General features: G+C 49.9%; 1 protein-coding gene across 11 annotated transcripts in view; it reads left to right on the plus strand.

The window, feature by feature from the left end:
• PPIP5K1 (diphosphoinositol pentakisphosphate kinase 1) overlaps window positions 1–16,020 on the plus strand; it is a 47,436-nt gene that overhangs the window by 730 nt on the left and 30,686 nt on the right. For 6 of the 11 annotated variants that reach the window (XM_051796722.1, XM_051796721.1, XM_051796723.1 and 3 more), the window contains exons 1-16: window positions 223–278; window positions 4,828–4,996; window positions 5,282–5,456; window positions 5,928–6,123; window positions 6,216–6,306; window positions 7,279–7,364; window positions 7,600–7,754; window positions 8,765–8,866; window positions 9,152–9,313; window positions 10,301–10,422; window positions 10,880–10,981; window positions 11,691–11,777; window positions 12,220–12,295; window positions 12,798–12,907; window positions 13,860–13,945; window positions 14,341–14,469. In XM_051796722.1, coding sequence (XP_051652682.1) covers window positions 5,310–5,456; window positions 5,928–6,123; window positions 6,216–6,306; window positions 7,279–7,364; window positions 7,600–7,754; window positions 8,765–8,866; window positions 9,152–9,313; window positions 10,301–10,422; window positions 10,880–10,981; window positions 11,691–11,777; window positions 12,220–12,295; window positions 12,798–12,907; window positions 13,860–13,945; window positions 14,341–14,469 — 1,651 coding nt within the window. In that variant the 5' untranslated portion in view covers window positions 223–278; window positions 4,828–4,996; window positions 5,282–5,309. Of the gene's footprint in view, window positions 1–221; window positions 279–4,827; window positions 4,997–5,281; window positions 5,457–5,927; window positions 6,124–6,215; window positions 6,307–7,278; window positions 7,365–7,599; window positions 7,755–8,764; window positions 8,867–9,151; window positions 9,314–10,300; window positions 10,423–10,879; window positions 10,982–11,690; window positions 11,778–12,219; window positions 12,296–12,797; window positions 12,908–13,859; window positions 13,946–14,340; window positions 14,470–16,020 lie in introns of those variants that run through there. The other 5 variants (XM_051796717.1, XM_051796720.1, XM_051796728.1 and 2 more) reach the window with 5 other exon arrangements.

The raw sequence follows: 16,020 nt of genomic DNA on the forward strand, positions 1-16,020 counted from the left end.
GCCCAGCCCGGTACAGTCGGTACGGCCGCGTGTCCCGCCCGGTGCAGCCGCGCGGTTGCCGTTACAGCGCGGACCCGGCGCGGGGCCCGCGCCCACGTGCGAGCGGCGCGCCCAGCACCGCAGCAGCTCCCGCCGCCGCCGCCAGGGGCCGCCACGCCGCGTCCGCCCGCGTCCCGGCCGGCCCGCCCCCTCCGCGCCGATTGGCTGCCTGCGGCCGTCAGCGGGCGGTGATTGGTCGGCGCAGCGCCCTCAGCGCAGGGTGCGCTCGGAGGCCGCAGGTGAGCGGAGGGAAATGGCGGCTCCCGGCGTGGCGCCCCCTGCTGCCGGCGGGGGGGGCCGGGGCGGCCCCGGGGCGGCCGGGGGGCCGGGGGCAGGCGGGGCCGGCGCCGGCGCCGGCGAGGGAAGGCAAGCGAACTGAAGGAGGGGTGGGGCGGCCGGCTGCGCCGCTGCTGGGCCCGGTTTGTTGGCGGCTGTCAGAGAGCGCCGGGCGGGCGGCAGCAGCGGCACCCCGTCGAGCGCAACCCGGCGCCCTGCCGCCCCCGCGGCCCGCTGCCGCCACCCGCCCGTGTCTACGGGGCCTGGAGCAGCGGCCCCCCCCGCGGGGCGGGAGCTCCGCCCGGCACGGGCGCAGCGGCGGGCGGGGCTCGGCCCGGCCGCTCGGGGCCACCGCTCGGTCTGTCGGTGCCGGTGCCGGTGCCTGCCCTCCGGCCCGCCGCGTGCGTGGCTGCTTGGGGCCGACCCCGGCCCCGCTTCCCAGGCCCGCTGTCCCGCCCGCGCCGGGGTCTGCGCGGCCCCCGCGGTGTGCGCGAGGCGGAGCGGCAGCGGCCCCGCGGCAATAAACCCTCGCGGACGGGGACAGTGTTGGGAGAATTCCAGTGCTGAGGAGTTTCACGCTTTACGAATTCATGAATCTCATTAAATATCTCGTTATGAACAATGTAGGCGAGGCACAGCCCTGCTCGGTGTGCGGGGTGAACCCAGAGGCTGCCCGGGGTCTGCAGGAGGAGCTGGGCATGAGCCGTGCGAGGCTCTGCGCTCTGGGTTTGCAGCTCTTGCTGTGTTCGCCCTTACTGAAAATGCTGCTTGAACAGGCTGAACTTGACTTGAGCTTCCTGGCTGTGAACACCTTGAGCTCCTGTGTTATCAGAACAGAAGGATTTCTGTGATACAGCACATCCAGATAGCTTTAACTATTGGCCCTGGTATAGGTGGTTTTCCTCTTCTGAAACAATTAAGTGTCCATGATAAGAGCACAGCTATCACCTTTTGTAAGTATGAAATTAACCTTAATGCAAACAGCCCTTGTGGCAATGGAAGTAACTCTTTGGGCAAAGGTGTGTCGCTGGTCATGCATGCAGAGATACTTCACTGCTCGGGGGCCTAAGTTTTCAGGGTTGGGTTTTTTGGGTTGGTTGGCTGGTTGTAGGGCCCACAATAGTTTCAGGCAGTTCTACAAGACAGTGCCAGTATTAGTATTTTTAAATACCAGCTATGTGTATTCTCAAAGGTCGTGATCCTGCAGGTGCTTGACGTGGTTTGGCCAGGCTGTGGGTCTCTAAGCTGGATCATCCTTGCAACCTGTCTGCATGCTCAGATACCCCAAATTCCTCGGGCCTCCTGCCCAGTGCCCCCTGGGGTGCCCAGGCCTGGGCGCTGCTCCAGAGCTGCCTCTTCTACTGCCACCAGTGATATGACCAGCTATGTTCCTGTCCATCAGCCCGGCACTGCAGAGACTGCACCTGCATCTGCACATTTTGTTTAAAAAACAAAACGAAACAAAACTCCAACATCCAAGCCCACTCTTTTGGTGGTTAATGCCATACTGAATTCAAAGTCAATATAAGACCTTCTCTCTTAAATGTCTGGTACCTCAGAAGCAGGGCACAAAGAGTCTCTTTACTCTGTGAACACCCTTATCTAAACAGCACCAGAATAATCTGCTCAGGAACTGGAAAGCCATTTACTATCTCATTTCTTATCGGTAATACAGGGCAGTCTAGGGAGCTGAATCAGTCCCAGGGCTCTCAGAGGCAAGGTGTACGGCTCCATTTCGGGTTGTGTGTCAGCAGGTTCTGATTGCTGTTGGGTGATTACAATAACCTTTGGTATGATTATGCAGCAGATCACAGCTGCCCTTCTTGGAAGTGCAGCAAGAAAGTATTAACTGCAGCGGCTGGCGTGTACTTCCTCCTGTATCTGTGGCAGGACTACCAAGCCTGAATATTCTGACTCAAAGCCAGAACCACCTTTACCTTTTGTGTGCATGTGCCAGAGCTGTGTTAATGCTTTTGTCTCCCTTGGACAACACAACCAGCAGCATTAACTCACACTGAATTTTCTTGCTGTGATAAATGAAAGGTGAGGCCCATAACACTCTCAGCAACTGGGAACAGGGCTGAATATGTGGTCTCTGGGAGCAGTTAGCTCAGCAAGCAAAAGGGATGATGAGGAAGCGTCAGCATTGTGCAGTTGGTGCCTCTTGTAGCTCTGGGTGTGATGAGGTGTGGGCTGGGTGACACTCAAGACCCTGTAAGGGTTGTGTAAGGGCAATTGCCACCGTCCTGGCGCATGAACCCCACGACAGCTCAGCACTAGAGCTGGCTCAGGTGTTGTGGGCAAACCTCCTCTTACTGTCCTTCGATACCAGAATAGAGCTTCACTTGCCTGTGTCCGTTTAAGAACAGCAGTCTGAGTTTTCAATGCCGTAGTTATGCCTGTAGCTAAAAGTTCTGTTTCATCAAGAGTGTAGTCACTTGGTATAAATCTAGTCAGGTAAAGTATCTTCTTTTAAGAAAAACTTGAAAAAGGTTTTTGGTTAACCCTCTCCCCCTACCCACACCTGAGATCATGAAGCTTTCCCTGTTAATGCCACAGATATCAGTAACTGTCAGCTTCAGTGAGGCTCTGAGTTTTTACCTGCTTTGAGTACAGTGTGTCATGACCTTGAGACACAGCTATAGAGCAAAGAAGAGGCTTTTCTTCTGGAATAGGAGCAGGAGTGTAGAGAAGTTGTTACTATCTTAGTTCTTAGGGCAAAGGTTTCCCTGCTGCTTGATCTGTTTTTTTCCAGGAGGGAGGGGAGAGTAAGGGATTGGAGAAAATAACCCTCCTCCTCTTGCGTGGTTTGCTTCTCTTCATTAAATCATCAGCCATCAAGCTGATAGTGTACTTGCTAAGGACTCGTTCTGCACTGGCATGCTGAGGCAGCAGGGCATAGGGATGAAGATGGTTCCTGAGCATGTTGGGAATCATACTCTTGTCCTCCTGTGGGGATAGAAGGCCTATATGGAGGACACAGTAAATGTCTTTATAGCCTGGTCTGCCAGCACTGTTGCTCCAATCAGCAGCGAGCACTGATGGTGAGTTACAGCTCTAACTCTCTCTGATTGGGTCACTTCTGTGTGCTGTGTCTTGAGGCTTTTGTGGAAGCAGCAGCACTGGGCCTGGTGCACCGGCATCAGTTGAGAGTTAGGTGGAGGAGATCGTCCTTGGTGTGGTAGGTACAAAGTCCAGGCTTGTTGTGTCCCTCTCTGGTTCCTGTTGGGTTGGTGTCAGCTCCCCCAGTGGATCTGTGTCCAACCAGCACCTGGTAGTGCGACTGCAGGTCCTTGTCTGATGTACTTCTGCTCCAGCACTTTCTCTGAGCACTTACATGTTACATCTCCTGCCCTTTCTGGGAGCACTCTGCCTTTGTGCCTGGAGGTCTGTATTATTCTGCCCTGACTTCCAAGGGGATTTCACATACAGATGGATTGTTCTGTGTGTTTCTTTTGCGTGTTCCCACCCTGCTCAGGTGGATTAAGACAATCTTCTGCTCCTGTTCCTGGTGAGGGGATTCTCACCTGCCCCGATGCTGTGCTGGTAGCAGGCTGATGGCCTTGGGGTGTGCCTCCTGTTGCTGCCAGAGGACTGGGAACTGACAGCTGTATGTGGCAGTTTGGTCTTCTGCAGTATCCTGGCTGTGAGGGAATGCATCACAAAAGAGGAGGAAATACAGTAACTCTTAGTCTGGAAATCATGTGAGAACACGAGAAGCAGCTGCAGAGAGTGTCTCATGTCCGTTTTTAGGAAGTACTTAATAACGTGAGGTGTTCACAATGTCCTGTCCTCAAGGTTGTACTTACGCAGGAGGAATACTTTTGGCCACTTTATAGTTGGGAAAAACACAGTGAAAGGCACCCACTTCACGCTTGTGTGGGTGCAGCTCTGGTCAGAGGTGAACAGCTGTGTCCTTGACATGTACAGGTCAGGGGAACAGTGTGTTCAGACTCTGTCCCTTCTGCGGCAGGCAGTGCTGCAACTGTAGGTGACAGTGCAGGACATGCTCCTTTCCTGGCATTTCTAACTCATAGCATGTATTTGCCAGCCAGTCAAAAGAGGTGATTGTCCTGCTCTACTCTGCACTGATGAGGAGCATTTTGAGTTTTGGGGGCAGTTTTGGACACCACAATATAAAAAAAACATTAAGCTATTGGAGAGCATCCAAGGAGGACCACAAGGATGTGGAAGGGTCTGGAGGGAAAGCCTTATGAGGAGCTGCTGAGGGCACTTGGTTTGTTCAGCCTGGAGGAGACTGAGGTCAGACCTTGCTGGGGTCTGACACCCTCCCGAGGGGCAGCTGAGGGGCGGGTACTGATCTCTTCACTCTCATGATTCGGCCATGTAGTGAATCAGAGCCAGCTTGCAAACTCAGACACCCTGACCTGCAATCCAGACTGTTGCTGATGCTTCCTCTGTGTCCTCTTTGCCACAGAGTTGTCACTTCTTCCTTTTCCCTCCTCCCTGCAAACTCCTGCACCTCTCAAACTGATCTCTCTGTTACTGTAGGTCTTCTTGAGCTGAAAGGATGAAAATTTGCGATTGGAAAGTCACTGTCACTGTCCTGAGCTTTATCCTGACTTCTGGAGTCCCAGTTGATGTCTTCGGGCATATGAGCCTGTGAGAGTGTCCCTTGTCCCTGTCCACGATTTAGGCAGCGTCTGGAGCATGCATCACTGTAAGGGTTACACGATTTCAGTGCTGGTGGTGACACTGTTCCAGTGCAAGGGGGTTGATTGCAAAATGGAGCTGCCTATCTAAAATGATACAGAATTCTGGATCCCCTCCCACACTGAGGGTCTCCTCCTGCTCCCTCCTTTTGTGTTGGGCAGCACCATCCCTGGGCTCCCTCATGCCAGATCAGGCCTTGCCCTCCCCACCATCACCTGCATCTGTCACACAGCCAGTCCCAGGATCACCCTGCATCTGACTTCTCTCTCCCTTTTGCACGCTGTCATTCCAGAGCGGGATGGTTGGCCACCGAAGCTGCAATGTCGTCCCTGACGACCTCCAGTGAGGGAGAGAACTCCACTCCCAGGTTTGTTGTTGGTTCCAGAGATGATGAGACAGAATTTCTGGGATCAAACATGAAGACAGACGAAACCGATTTCTTTGAAGATGATGAAGAGGAGGAGTCGGTAAGGAGGTCCCAGTGTTCTGGGTTGGAGCACTTGTGCAGAATCCCTGTGTCTCAGCCAGGTTGTGCGTGGTTACTGCTGAGCTGCAGGCAGTTGGGACTGCAGGGGACACAGCTCTGGCTGTGAGGCACAGCTGTGGCAGTGGCATTTCTGACAAGGCACATTACTGTTGTCGTGCTACCTCAGAAAATCAGCATTTTCGCTTGCAGGTCTGATTCAGAGACAATAGTGGATTTCTTTGTCCTAGAAACTTAACCCTGGCACTCCTGTAAACCTTTCTGTTTCACCAGGAAAATTTTTGAGAAAAATCTGGGACCTGTGAAAAGGGCAAAGGTGTCTCTGCAGAAGAGAAACATTTATTCTTTTCTGTAACCTCCAGGAATATGAGAATGATCTCCAGCTCCCAACTGCTTTTGACCACTATTCAGTGTTATATTAAATTTTACTAAACTGATCTCTGTCTTCCCTTAGCCACCAGAACGGCAGATTGTGGTGGGAATCTGTGCCATGACCAAAAAGTCCAAGTCAAAGCCCATGACACAGATTCTAGAGCGTCTGTGCAAGTTTGAGTACATCACAGTGGTGATCATGGGGGAAGATGTTATTCTGAACGAACCGGTGGAGAACTGGCCCTCTTGTGACTGTCTGATATCCTTCCACTCCAAAGGTAACACATCTGTAGCAGGCCTTAGCCTGCTTGAATTGTGGGCAAGGGAGCTTGCTCTCAGCCTTCCCCTCTGTCCCCGCCCTGTATTTCAGGATTCCCCCTGGATAAGGCGGTTGCTTATGCCAAGCTGTGCAAGCCATTTCTGATCAATGACCTTGATATGCAGTATTATATTCAGGACAGGTGGGTATCCAAGCCACTAAAGCCCCTTCCCTCTTCCTCTGTCTGATTCTTCTCAGCACACTGTGCAGAATTCGTCTTCCTGGCCACAAGCAAATGAGTGAGGTGGGAGGAAGGAGATCTTAGCTGTGGTTTTTTGGGGTTGCTCCTCCAAAGCATGAAGGGGAATAGCTTTGAGGGTAAAACTATTGAGACTTGGCATATTTCATTTTCTGGTGCAAATGTCTTGTAAGGAATGGATGGGAAGTAGGAAGTGGAAGAGTTCTCACAGAACAAGGCTGCCACAACTAAAGAAAAAAGGTAGTTTTTGAGCAGAAGAGCCAAGTGGTAAGATGGGCCTCTGAGTCAGAAATTAGGAGCAAGGCCAAGTCAGATTGTGTGGAAGATGTGTTGGTCAGACACTTGAGGCTTCTCAGTCATCTGTTGGTAGAGGCCACCAGCAGCCACGTACTTCAGCTGTTACACCCAGGCTGTTTTGGCTGTGTGTGGGTAGGGCTCCTACAGACCCCAAACCTCCTGCCATGTCTTTGGGGTGGTGAGCGTAGTTACGTGGTTGCTGGCAGGCACCCCAAGCTGTAACTAGTGAAAGACACAGGATGAAAGAAGGCTCTGCTGCCTCTTCTTGGCTTAGGCACTGGGCAGCTTGGCATGACAGGGCGCTCTCCAGGAGGGCAGGTCTGGGCAGGTAGCATGTACTGGGTGTGCTGCTATGCTTTGAGCGTATGCTAATAATTGAGCACCCATGCTTAGGCCGGGTAGAGATTTACTCTGGGGCATCCGCGTCTAGAATAGGACTGAGGCAAACCCCATAGCCCGTAGGTCTCATCCAGAGACCATAAGCTGAGAAGTGTTTGCACTTTGTCTTGAGGCTTTTTTGTATTCATCTGACTTTGTCATCAGTGGGAATGAAGTCTCCCCACTGACATGTACTGAGGACCTTCTAGACTCTTCTGACGCTGTGTCTGTCCTCTACAGGCGTGAAGTGTATCGAATCCTTCAAGAAGAGGGAATAGACCTGCCTCGCTATGCTGTGCTCAATCGAGACCCTGACAGACCGGAAGGTCAGTGTCCAGGCTCTACTGAAAGCCATTTCCCCAGGCTGTGCTATTTAACATACTCTGCAGAGAACAGGCACTGGTAGTCGCCTCAAAGAGGCCTGACTCACAAGTCTGGAGGGTTTTTTTGTGAATAAAGGTCCCAACAGCAAAACTGGCTGATGGGTTGGGAAGGGGCTGTGGCTCTGCACTAGGGCTGTCCCACCTTTCCTGATGTGCTGCTGCTGTGCTCTGTCTTCAGAGTGCAACTTGGTGGAAGGAGAGGACCACGTGGAGGTGAACGGAGCTGTTTTCCCGAAGCCATTTGTAGAGAAACCAGTCAGTGCCGAAGACCACAATGTGTATATTTACTACCCGACATCAGCAGGTGGGGGCAGCCAGCGGCTCTTCCGTAAGGTGAGGAGGGGTCCCCAGAGCTGGTGTTGAAACCAACATATCTGTGGGTCTGAGACCCACATGGCTTTAGCAAGGAGTGTTAGGGCAAGTGAAGGGGAAATAAAAGGTTTTGCGTTATGGAAGTCTAGACCTTCTTAGAACTTTTTGTTCAACCCCATATACCTGGGAATCACAGAAGGACGTATTTTACTGGTAGTGCTGAGTTCACCTTCCCCATCCTCTGTGTGACCTGAGTCCCATTTTGAGCAGTCATGGAGCACTGTGGTCCTTTCTGAATTGCATGTTGCTTTTTTCAGATCACTTCTTGGGTTTATCAAGATGATTTTTAAAAAAAAATTCTCTTCCTGTCCTTTAACATTATTCCTGCCCTTCTCAGCTAAGTGTAGCTTGCACATGTGATAAAGGCAGTATTTATTCCTAGATTCCACAGTAAATCTGCCCTTACTCACTTCTCCCACTTTACCAGTGAACAGTTGTATCTGTGATGTATCTTTTTTCTAATCAGTTACGCATCTGCCGTTAATAATTCTAAAATGACTGTTCCCTTCGGTAAGATACAGGCATGCCACTTGAGATTGTATCTAAAGCCTTATGAAAACATTATCCTTGATGTTGATAAGATCAGTCCCCATTCTAGAAGGAAGTTAAATGAGTTGGATTATCACCTGTCATCATTTCTTTTAATTTGCCTATTAGGCTCCTTTTTTATGTCTTTGTCCACTGTTTTTTTTCTTACGTATCATTGAAGTGATTGGAGTCAACCTAATGGTTTGTAATAGCTTTTCTCCTCTTAAAAGCCTGGAAAATGACATACTTACTGCCCATGTTTTGCAGTCTCTTTGTCCTCTAGTAAAAAAAAGTGTGCTGTAACAGCTGGGGGTTCTGAGAGGCTAATTCTCCACTAATTCCACTAATTCTGTACGTGTGGAATGAAACTTCTTAATTTTGTTGTTCCATCTAAAAAAGGGAGCCTGGTGTTCTCCCCTGAGGTGTTTATTCTGTACTCTCAGATTGGCAGCCGGAGCAGCGTATACTCACCAGAGAGCAGTGTGAGGAAGACAGGCTCCTACATTTATGAGGAGTTCATGCCTACAGATGGCACTGATGTAAAGGTAAGGGAAAGCCTGGAACAGCTCCTTCCTTCTCCAGGCCTGTGAGAGCTGAAGGCTCTGGGGAGTCCTGCTTAGTCCTACTTAGGCTCTGGAGTGTGTGTTTAAGCTGTGAGGTGCTGACTGCGCAGCTTGGGCCCCAAAGCGGGGAGTGTGTGCTCTGTAGGTCACACCAGAAGGTACGTGTGAGACCATCTGAACTCCTTCTCTGTGTCTGCATCAGAAATACCTTCTGGAAGGTGCAGTTAGTCTAGGTGCCTGTGTCAGGTTCAACTCTGTCTCTTCCAGGTGTACACTGTTGGGCCGGACTATGCCCATGCAGAGGCTCGCAAATCCCCCGCTTTGGATGGGAAAGTGGAACGGGACAGCGAAGGGAAGGAAATCCGTTACCCGGTCATGCTGACTGCCATGGAGAAACTCGTCGCCCGTAAAGTCTGTGTAGCCTTCAAGGTCTGTATTTTCTTTCATGTGCAAGCAGGACTCTGTGAGTGTCTGATCCATATCTGGGTCAGTGTTAAAACTTGTCACCCTGGCGTGTCTCAGGCATGGCAGTCCTCCATGCCTGATGCCAGCTGCTGGTCCTGCTGGGCAGAGGTGACTGGGAAGGCAGGAGGCCTGCAGCAAATGCCCTCTGTGCTGGCAGGTGCCTGGTGTCCCACATACATCTGAGCATTTAATATTGGATCTTGAGCGCGCTGCTCTCCATCTGACCTGTGCTCATCCTGCCTTTGCTATTTCCTGCTTTTGTTTATGTGAAAATTTTTTATATTTTTCTGTGGTGTTTTGGTACTTTTCTTTTTTCTTTTTTGCTTTTTTATCTGGCTCTGGTGCAGATTTATGTTTTATTTTACATGTGGGTAGAGAGTGTGTGTGAGTCTAGGTATGGTTCCATGACATGTTCAGCAATGTCAGCAGAAGAAGCACTGGCTCCTCGTTCCTGCCCCACTGCAATCAGTAGCCCATGTAGTTTTGCTGATGCAGATTTGGGCTCCTTTCAACCTTGTAGCCTTTTCTACATGATGGGTATCTTTGCCTGCACCACTCCTTGTCTGTGCTTATCAGTCTGGTTCAAGATGGTTGGATTTGGAAGGAAGAGCAGGAGATGCAGGAGCTGCTCTGTTTTAGGCCTCTAGAGTTCTGGGAGGTTCTGGGTTGGCTTCATCTGGGGGTTTGTGGGTTGAGCCTTTGGACAGCAATGGGGGTGAAAAGGTTCCTCTGAAGGGCCTGGCCCTTCATGGCTACGGCACGTGTTCACACTTCTTGGAGGCTCGTGAGGTGGGCACAGAGTGGAGGATGGCTGCAGCACCAGCGGGGCTGAACTGGGCAGCATTGGCTGGGTCTGTATGTGCCCCACTGGCAGGGCAGCTGCTGTCCCCCACTGTGGTGGTGGTCCCTCACTGTGTGCCCAAGTCCCGTGTCCTCTGCTTCTTCCTTCAGCAAACCGTGTGTGGGTTCGACCTCCTGCGAGCCAACGGCCACTCTTTTGTTTGTGATGTGAATGGCTTCAGCTTTGTGAAGAACTCCATGAAGTATTATGATGACTGTGCCAAAATCCTCGGGTATGTACAATTCAGATTTTGATCAGGGAGTAAGGTAATTCACAGCAAAGTAAAATGAACATGGAGTCCTAGTCAGTATGTCGGAGAAGTCTGCAGGTGGTTCATTTGGGTCATTTGTTCAACAGGTGAAAGCTTGGCTCTGGGAGGAATGGGTTAATTATTTTAGCCCCTGGAGTTCCTGCCTGCATTGGCATTAGCTGTCCTGTCTTTGTCTACAGCTAGGTATATCTTACAGAACTTTTCTTTGATAAGCCCACTTACAGTATTGGTGATGTGAGGGAAACTGGTGCCCCTTTGGGGTGCCCTGATTAGCCCACAGTGTAATAGGTGTCTCTCCGAGGAAAGTGAGGGGAAATTCTGTGTCTCTCTTCAAGTCTTTCAGCTGGACTGCTAAGGAGGAGGTGTAGAACCAAGGGAATGGAATTTCTTGTGAGCGTTGTATTCTGATTTCTTCCAGAAATATAATCATGCGGGAATTGGCTCCCCAGTTTCATATACCCTGGTCCATCCCAACAGAGGCAGAAGACATTCCCATTGTCCCCACAACTTCAGGCACTATGTGAGTACCTACAATCTTATCAAAAGAATGCCAGTGATGGCTACATGAGGGGCAAAGTGCAAACCCTGTCCAAGGGCCCAACACCACTAGCAGCACAGCATCCTCCAGCTGCTGTGCTGCTTACAAGCCTGGAGTGCCTGTGGAAAAGCTTACCCATGCACACAGAAGGCATGGCATAGCATGTAGGTTTGCTGAATACAGACAAGGAGTCACTGAAGAAATTACAGAAACTGCTCACATGGCTTTCAGAGGGCCCAAATTCTTGATCAGAACAGAAAACAGATCAGGGCATTGCTGTAGCTGGCTGCTAGTTTAGAGAAGGTACATGTTGAGCTGCCAGTGAAATGGGTGGAAACAATTAGCTGAAATACTCTCATTACCCATATACTTGGCAGCCCCTCATTTCATACCTTTTGCCTTACTAGTTTTCCACCACAGAAGGCTAAAAGACCAAAGGCAAAAGTTTCTTTATGATCCTCAGCATACTTGTACACGTGTATGAAAACAGACAACCTGGTAGGGTCTGAAGAGCTCTGACTGCTTCTGCAACCTTGGCGCTTGTACCTGCTTTAGTCTGAGAGAATTTCCGACCCTGATGGGGAAAGTAGCTGTCAGAAGAATGGAACTGAAAGACAAATGGGAAATTACTCCCTGGTGGCAGTTTGGAGTGTAGGGGCACATAGGTCAGGTGTACCTTATGTTTTCCCAGGATGGAGCTTCGCTGTGTTATTGCAGTGATCCGGCACGGAGATCGCACCCCAAAGCAGAAGATGAAGATGGAGGTGAAGCATGCCCGGTAAGAGCCAAGGCAAGAAGGTGCTGTGCTGCTGGAAAGGGAGGAGGGCCTGTTCTCTGAACCAGGAGCAGGAGCAGAGGGATGAGTGTGTGGGAGGCAGAGCTTTTTTCTGGCTCCATCCAAACAAATGCTTTCGGCCCAGTTGAGAAAGCCCCCTTCCCCCATAAGGATCCTGGCACCTTCTGTGTGAGCACTGGAAGGGAGAATGAAGGTCTGCTAGGTACTGTAAAGGGAAGTGCCCCACTAAATTGTAAGCTAGTGGCTGCCTCCTGGTCCTGTGTTGAAAACCACTTATTTTTTCAGAATTTCTGAAGCACAGGGAGGAGCCGACAGGTTGCTGGTTCTCCCTGAAGGACAGAGACTGAATGCACATGTAGGGATGACGTTCCTTGTATCACTGAAACAGCAGAAAATGAATCAGCATTCTTTGTTGTCTGTTCAGGTTCTTTGAATTATTTGAGAAATATGATGGTTACAAGACAGGGAAGTTGAAACTGAAGAAACCAGAGCAGCTACAGGTAAGGAAATCCATTCTGGGGTTACTGTGTGGGACATGCAGGTAATAGAGATTCTGGTGCAAGGCAATTCTTTGGGACCATAAAAACCCTCAAAAGGGCAATAGTCTGTCACACAGATGCTCCCTGTCTCATTCTGCACCCCATGCACACTCAGCTGGGTGACAGCAGGAGAGCAGAATGGAAACTTCTCGGGGCTGATGTGCACACTGTAGGATGGGGATGTAGGGCCTGATGCAGCTTGCCCACCTGCTGCAGTTGCCTCTGGTGGCAGATGGGAGTGGGGCAGTTGGAGGTACCTGCTCAATTCTCAACGGGACTGGAGCACGGGGTGGGAACGAAGCAAACTGCCATGTGAAAGTTTGTCCTGCCTGAGCTGTGTCTTATGAAATGACGTGTCTCTGAGGAGTGTCTGTGTGGACCTGATGCTAGGTAAAGCTGTAAGGAGTCCTCACAGGAGTACAGTGGTGAGTCTGAGGCAGAACTGCTGTCTGCTTTCCAACAGGAAGTGCTGGACATTGCACGGCAGCTCGTGGTGGAGCTGGGAAGCCACAGTGATTGTGAAATTGAGGAGAGGAAATCCAAACTGGAACAGCTGAAGAGCGTCTTGGAGATGTAAGGGTTCCTATCTCGGGGCACCATGGGTTTGCCTCAGAGCATGTGATACAGAAACAAGCTGTGCTGCTGGTGTCCTGGCCAGATGGCACCCACAGACTGGGGTCTCCTCTGTCCCCTGTTAGCAGCTGTACATGAAAGGTACCATGATCCTAACCTTTTCTTCTTGACATCAAGCCCCCTGCTGGTTCTTTTCCTATGTGTGTCTGATCTTTGGCTAAACCACTTGAGACAAAATTGAGCTTTTGTTGCCGCAGGAGAGAAACTGGAGTTCTGAAGGGACCACGTTGATAATGAAGCATTTTGATAAATTTGGAACAAATCTCGTTTTAAATAAGGTTGTCCTGGTGCCAAAAGTTTAACAAAAAGGAGCTCAGAAAACATGAAAAGATGTTTGTGTCCTTTCAGGTTTTATACAGTTGAAATAAAAGACAATATGGTTGGCATCTTAGAAACAAAACCAGGGTTTCTCTCAGAACTGCAGCTCGCTGTGGCACACACAGCTGATGTCTGTGTTCAGATTGTGTCTCTGGAGCACAGAGGAGCATTTTTTACTGTGATTCCCTCCCCTGCTCTTTCTGCTCATTGGAGGTTAGTTATCCTCAAAGCATCTGGCAGAGTGTTTTTTGTTGTGATCTCATTAATTCACTTGTTAAATATATAGGTAGAGATTAAAGCCCTAGTGAGATATGAGAGCTCAGAGTGTTCTCGGTCGAAGAGCAAGTAAATGGATCTTTGAATTTCGTTTGGGGGACCTGTTTAGCTTTTTCTGGGGCTGTGTGCTGAGTCACAGGGAGATGGCAAAAATCTTCATATTCCATGGCAATGGGTGTTGCAGCAGAAAGTCTCTTGCCTGTGCTGTACTTTAGCTGTGTGCAGCCTGGGGACCTCTGGGCAAAAGCTGAGTGGAATTGACTTGTTTCAGTTTTTTTTCTCCTCTCCCTTGTGACAGGTATGGGCATTTTTCTGGCATTAACCGTAAGGTTCAGTTGACCTATCTGCCTCATGGACATCCAAAAACTGCAAGTGAAGATGAAGGTAAAGAAACCTCATGTTGCTACCCTGATCTTCAAGGCTGGAGTTCAGATGTGCATGCAGCTGCCCTACTTGTATAGGCCTCTGGACATGCAAGCAAAAATTGGTGACCCGTGTCTTATCTTTGCTCACATCATAGGAAAGGTTGGAGTGAGGCATAATGTGGTTACCAGTACACCCTGGTTTGTGCCACAGGGCTCGTGCTTCTAATTTTGTGAATGTCACCTTATACCTTCAAAAAGTAGTGACCAAATTTCCTCCTTTCTGGGGATTTTGGGTCAGGCTTGTGTTGAGAACACTCTGTGAGGTGCTGATGACAACCTCTTCTTCCTCCCCTCCTCTCCCTCTGCAAGCTCAGCTATGAGATCTGATGTAGTGAGTACCTGTTTGTCTCCTAGAAGCTCGCCGAGAGTCCTCCCCCTCCCTTCTTCTGGTGCTTAAGTGGGGTGGAGAGCTGACCCCAGCAGGAAGAGTCCAGGCGGAGGAGCTGGGGCGAGCCTTTCGCTGCATGTATCCTGGAGGCCAAGGTGAGCTTTGTACAGGTACCTCTGGTCCTGCCCTGTGGCTGCCAGGCTGCCCAGCCCGGGTGAGGGTTACTCGGGCTGTGGCTATGTGTGGCCTCTAGGACTAGTTTTGCTCTTTTGAGTTGACATGGCAGGAATAAATAATTTTGCACCCAAAGATGTGTAAGCTGTCCAGAGAGGTCTGCTGCAGTGGTTAAACTTCAGTGTGTCAGAGCTTTCTTTAAATAATGTGCCAGGATTAAAAAAAAAAAAGGCTGTTCTAATAAGATACAGTCTGACGCAGCAAATACGATACAGAATTTATGGATTATTAAAAAGGAATTTAGGCCAGATGTAGAGAACAGAGGAAATCTGTCTTGGAAAACAGATAATCCTGCCCTGAGACAGGAGAATAGGAAGCTTCTCCATATATTTCCGTCATAGTTCTGTGACATTGAAAAACATCAAGTATGCACACAAATCAACAAGAGCCAAAAATGAAAATAAAAAAGACTGAGATTGGAGATTGCCTTTGAGTCAGGACTAATACACTGCTACTGCATTGGCCCAGTGAGCCTAGTATTGGATACTGCTTGTCTTTGACTTGTATGTTTAATTAATTCAATTTAATTAATTACATTTCAAATTAATTGAGCAAATTTAAATTGGATTGGAGAAGATTTCCTTCTGGAATAAGGAAGAGTTAGTTACCCCTGGTGGAAAAGGATTGGATCAGGGAACACTTAAGCAAGCTGGACATATGTGAGCCCAAGGGCCCTCACAGGCTACACCCACAGTGCTGGGGGAGCGGGCAGGTGTCCCTACAAGGCCACTCGAGGTTCTCTTTGAAAGTCTGTACGGGCTGGGGGATGTACCTGAGAACTGGAGGAGAGGAAATATCACTCCTAGCTTCAAAAATGCCAAGAAGGAGGGCCCAGGGAACTGCAGCTGGGTCAGCCTCAGCGCAGTCCATGGGATGGTAGTGGAGCAGCTAATCCTGGAGACCATTCCTGGGCACATGAAGGATAGGCCAGTGACTGTGAGTAGTCAGCATGGATTCACAAAGAGAAGTCATGCTTAACTGATGTTATAACCTCCTACAGGGAAGTGACTGCCTTGTGTAGATAAGAGTCATTCTGAACCACAGCTTTGAAGACTTCTGCTCTATGTGGTCATTCATCTCTCCGTGAGAGTGCTGTGTTCTTGAGTAGCATTTAATACCTAGCAACTTTGTCAAGACATACATCTGACTTCTGGATAGTGCTTGTCCTTGTCTGTCAGGGTGTTTCTCTGATTTGTGAGGTCAGAGCTGGGAGCAGTGTTCCCAGTGTACCCTGTCATGTCATGCAGTGTGAGTGGGTACTGTGCAGAATCACCCTGGGATTCAAGGCACCAGCAGCAAATAGTCACCAACAGTCACTGTCTTTGAAGGTCAGACTCAACTGCACGAATTGCTTTCCTCCGTTATTGATCTGACTCCTGTGGCTGACTCGACCATCAGAAATAAACTGGCAATTTGTACCACAAGGTTGTTATAACTGTACAGGATCTACTTTGGAAACTGTTCCCTGCTGA

The sequence above is a fragment of the Manacus candei genome, unplaced genomic scaffold (assembly GCF_025592945.1).
Source record: "Manacus candei isolate 608988 ecotype Guabito, Panama unplaced genomic scaffold, ASM2559294v1 h1tg000046l, whole genome shotgun sequence".
NCBI classification, from domain to species: Eukaryota; Metazoa; Chordata; class Aves; order Passeriformes; family Pipridae; genus Manacus; species Manacus candei.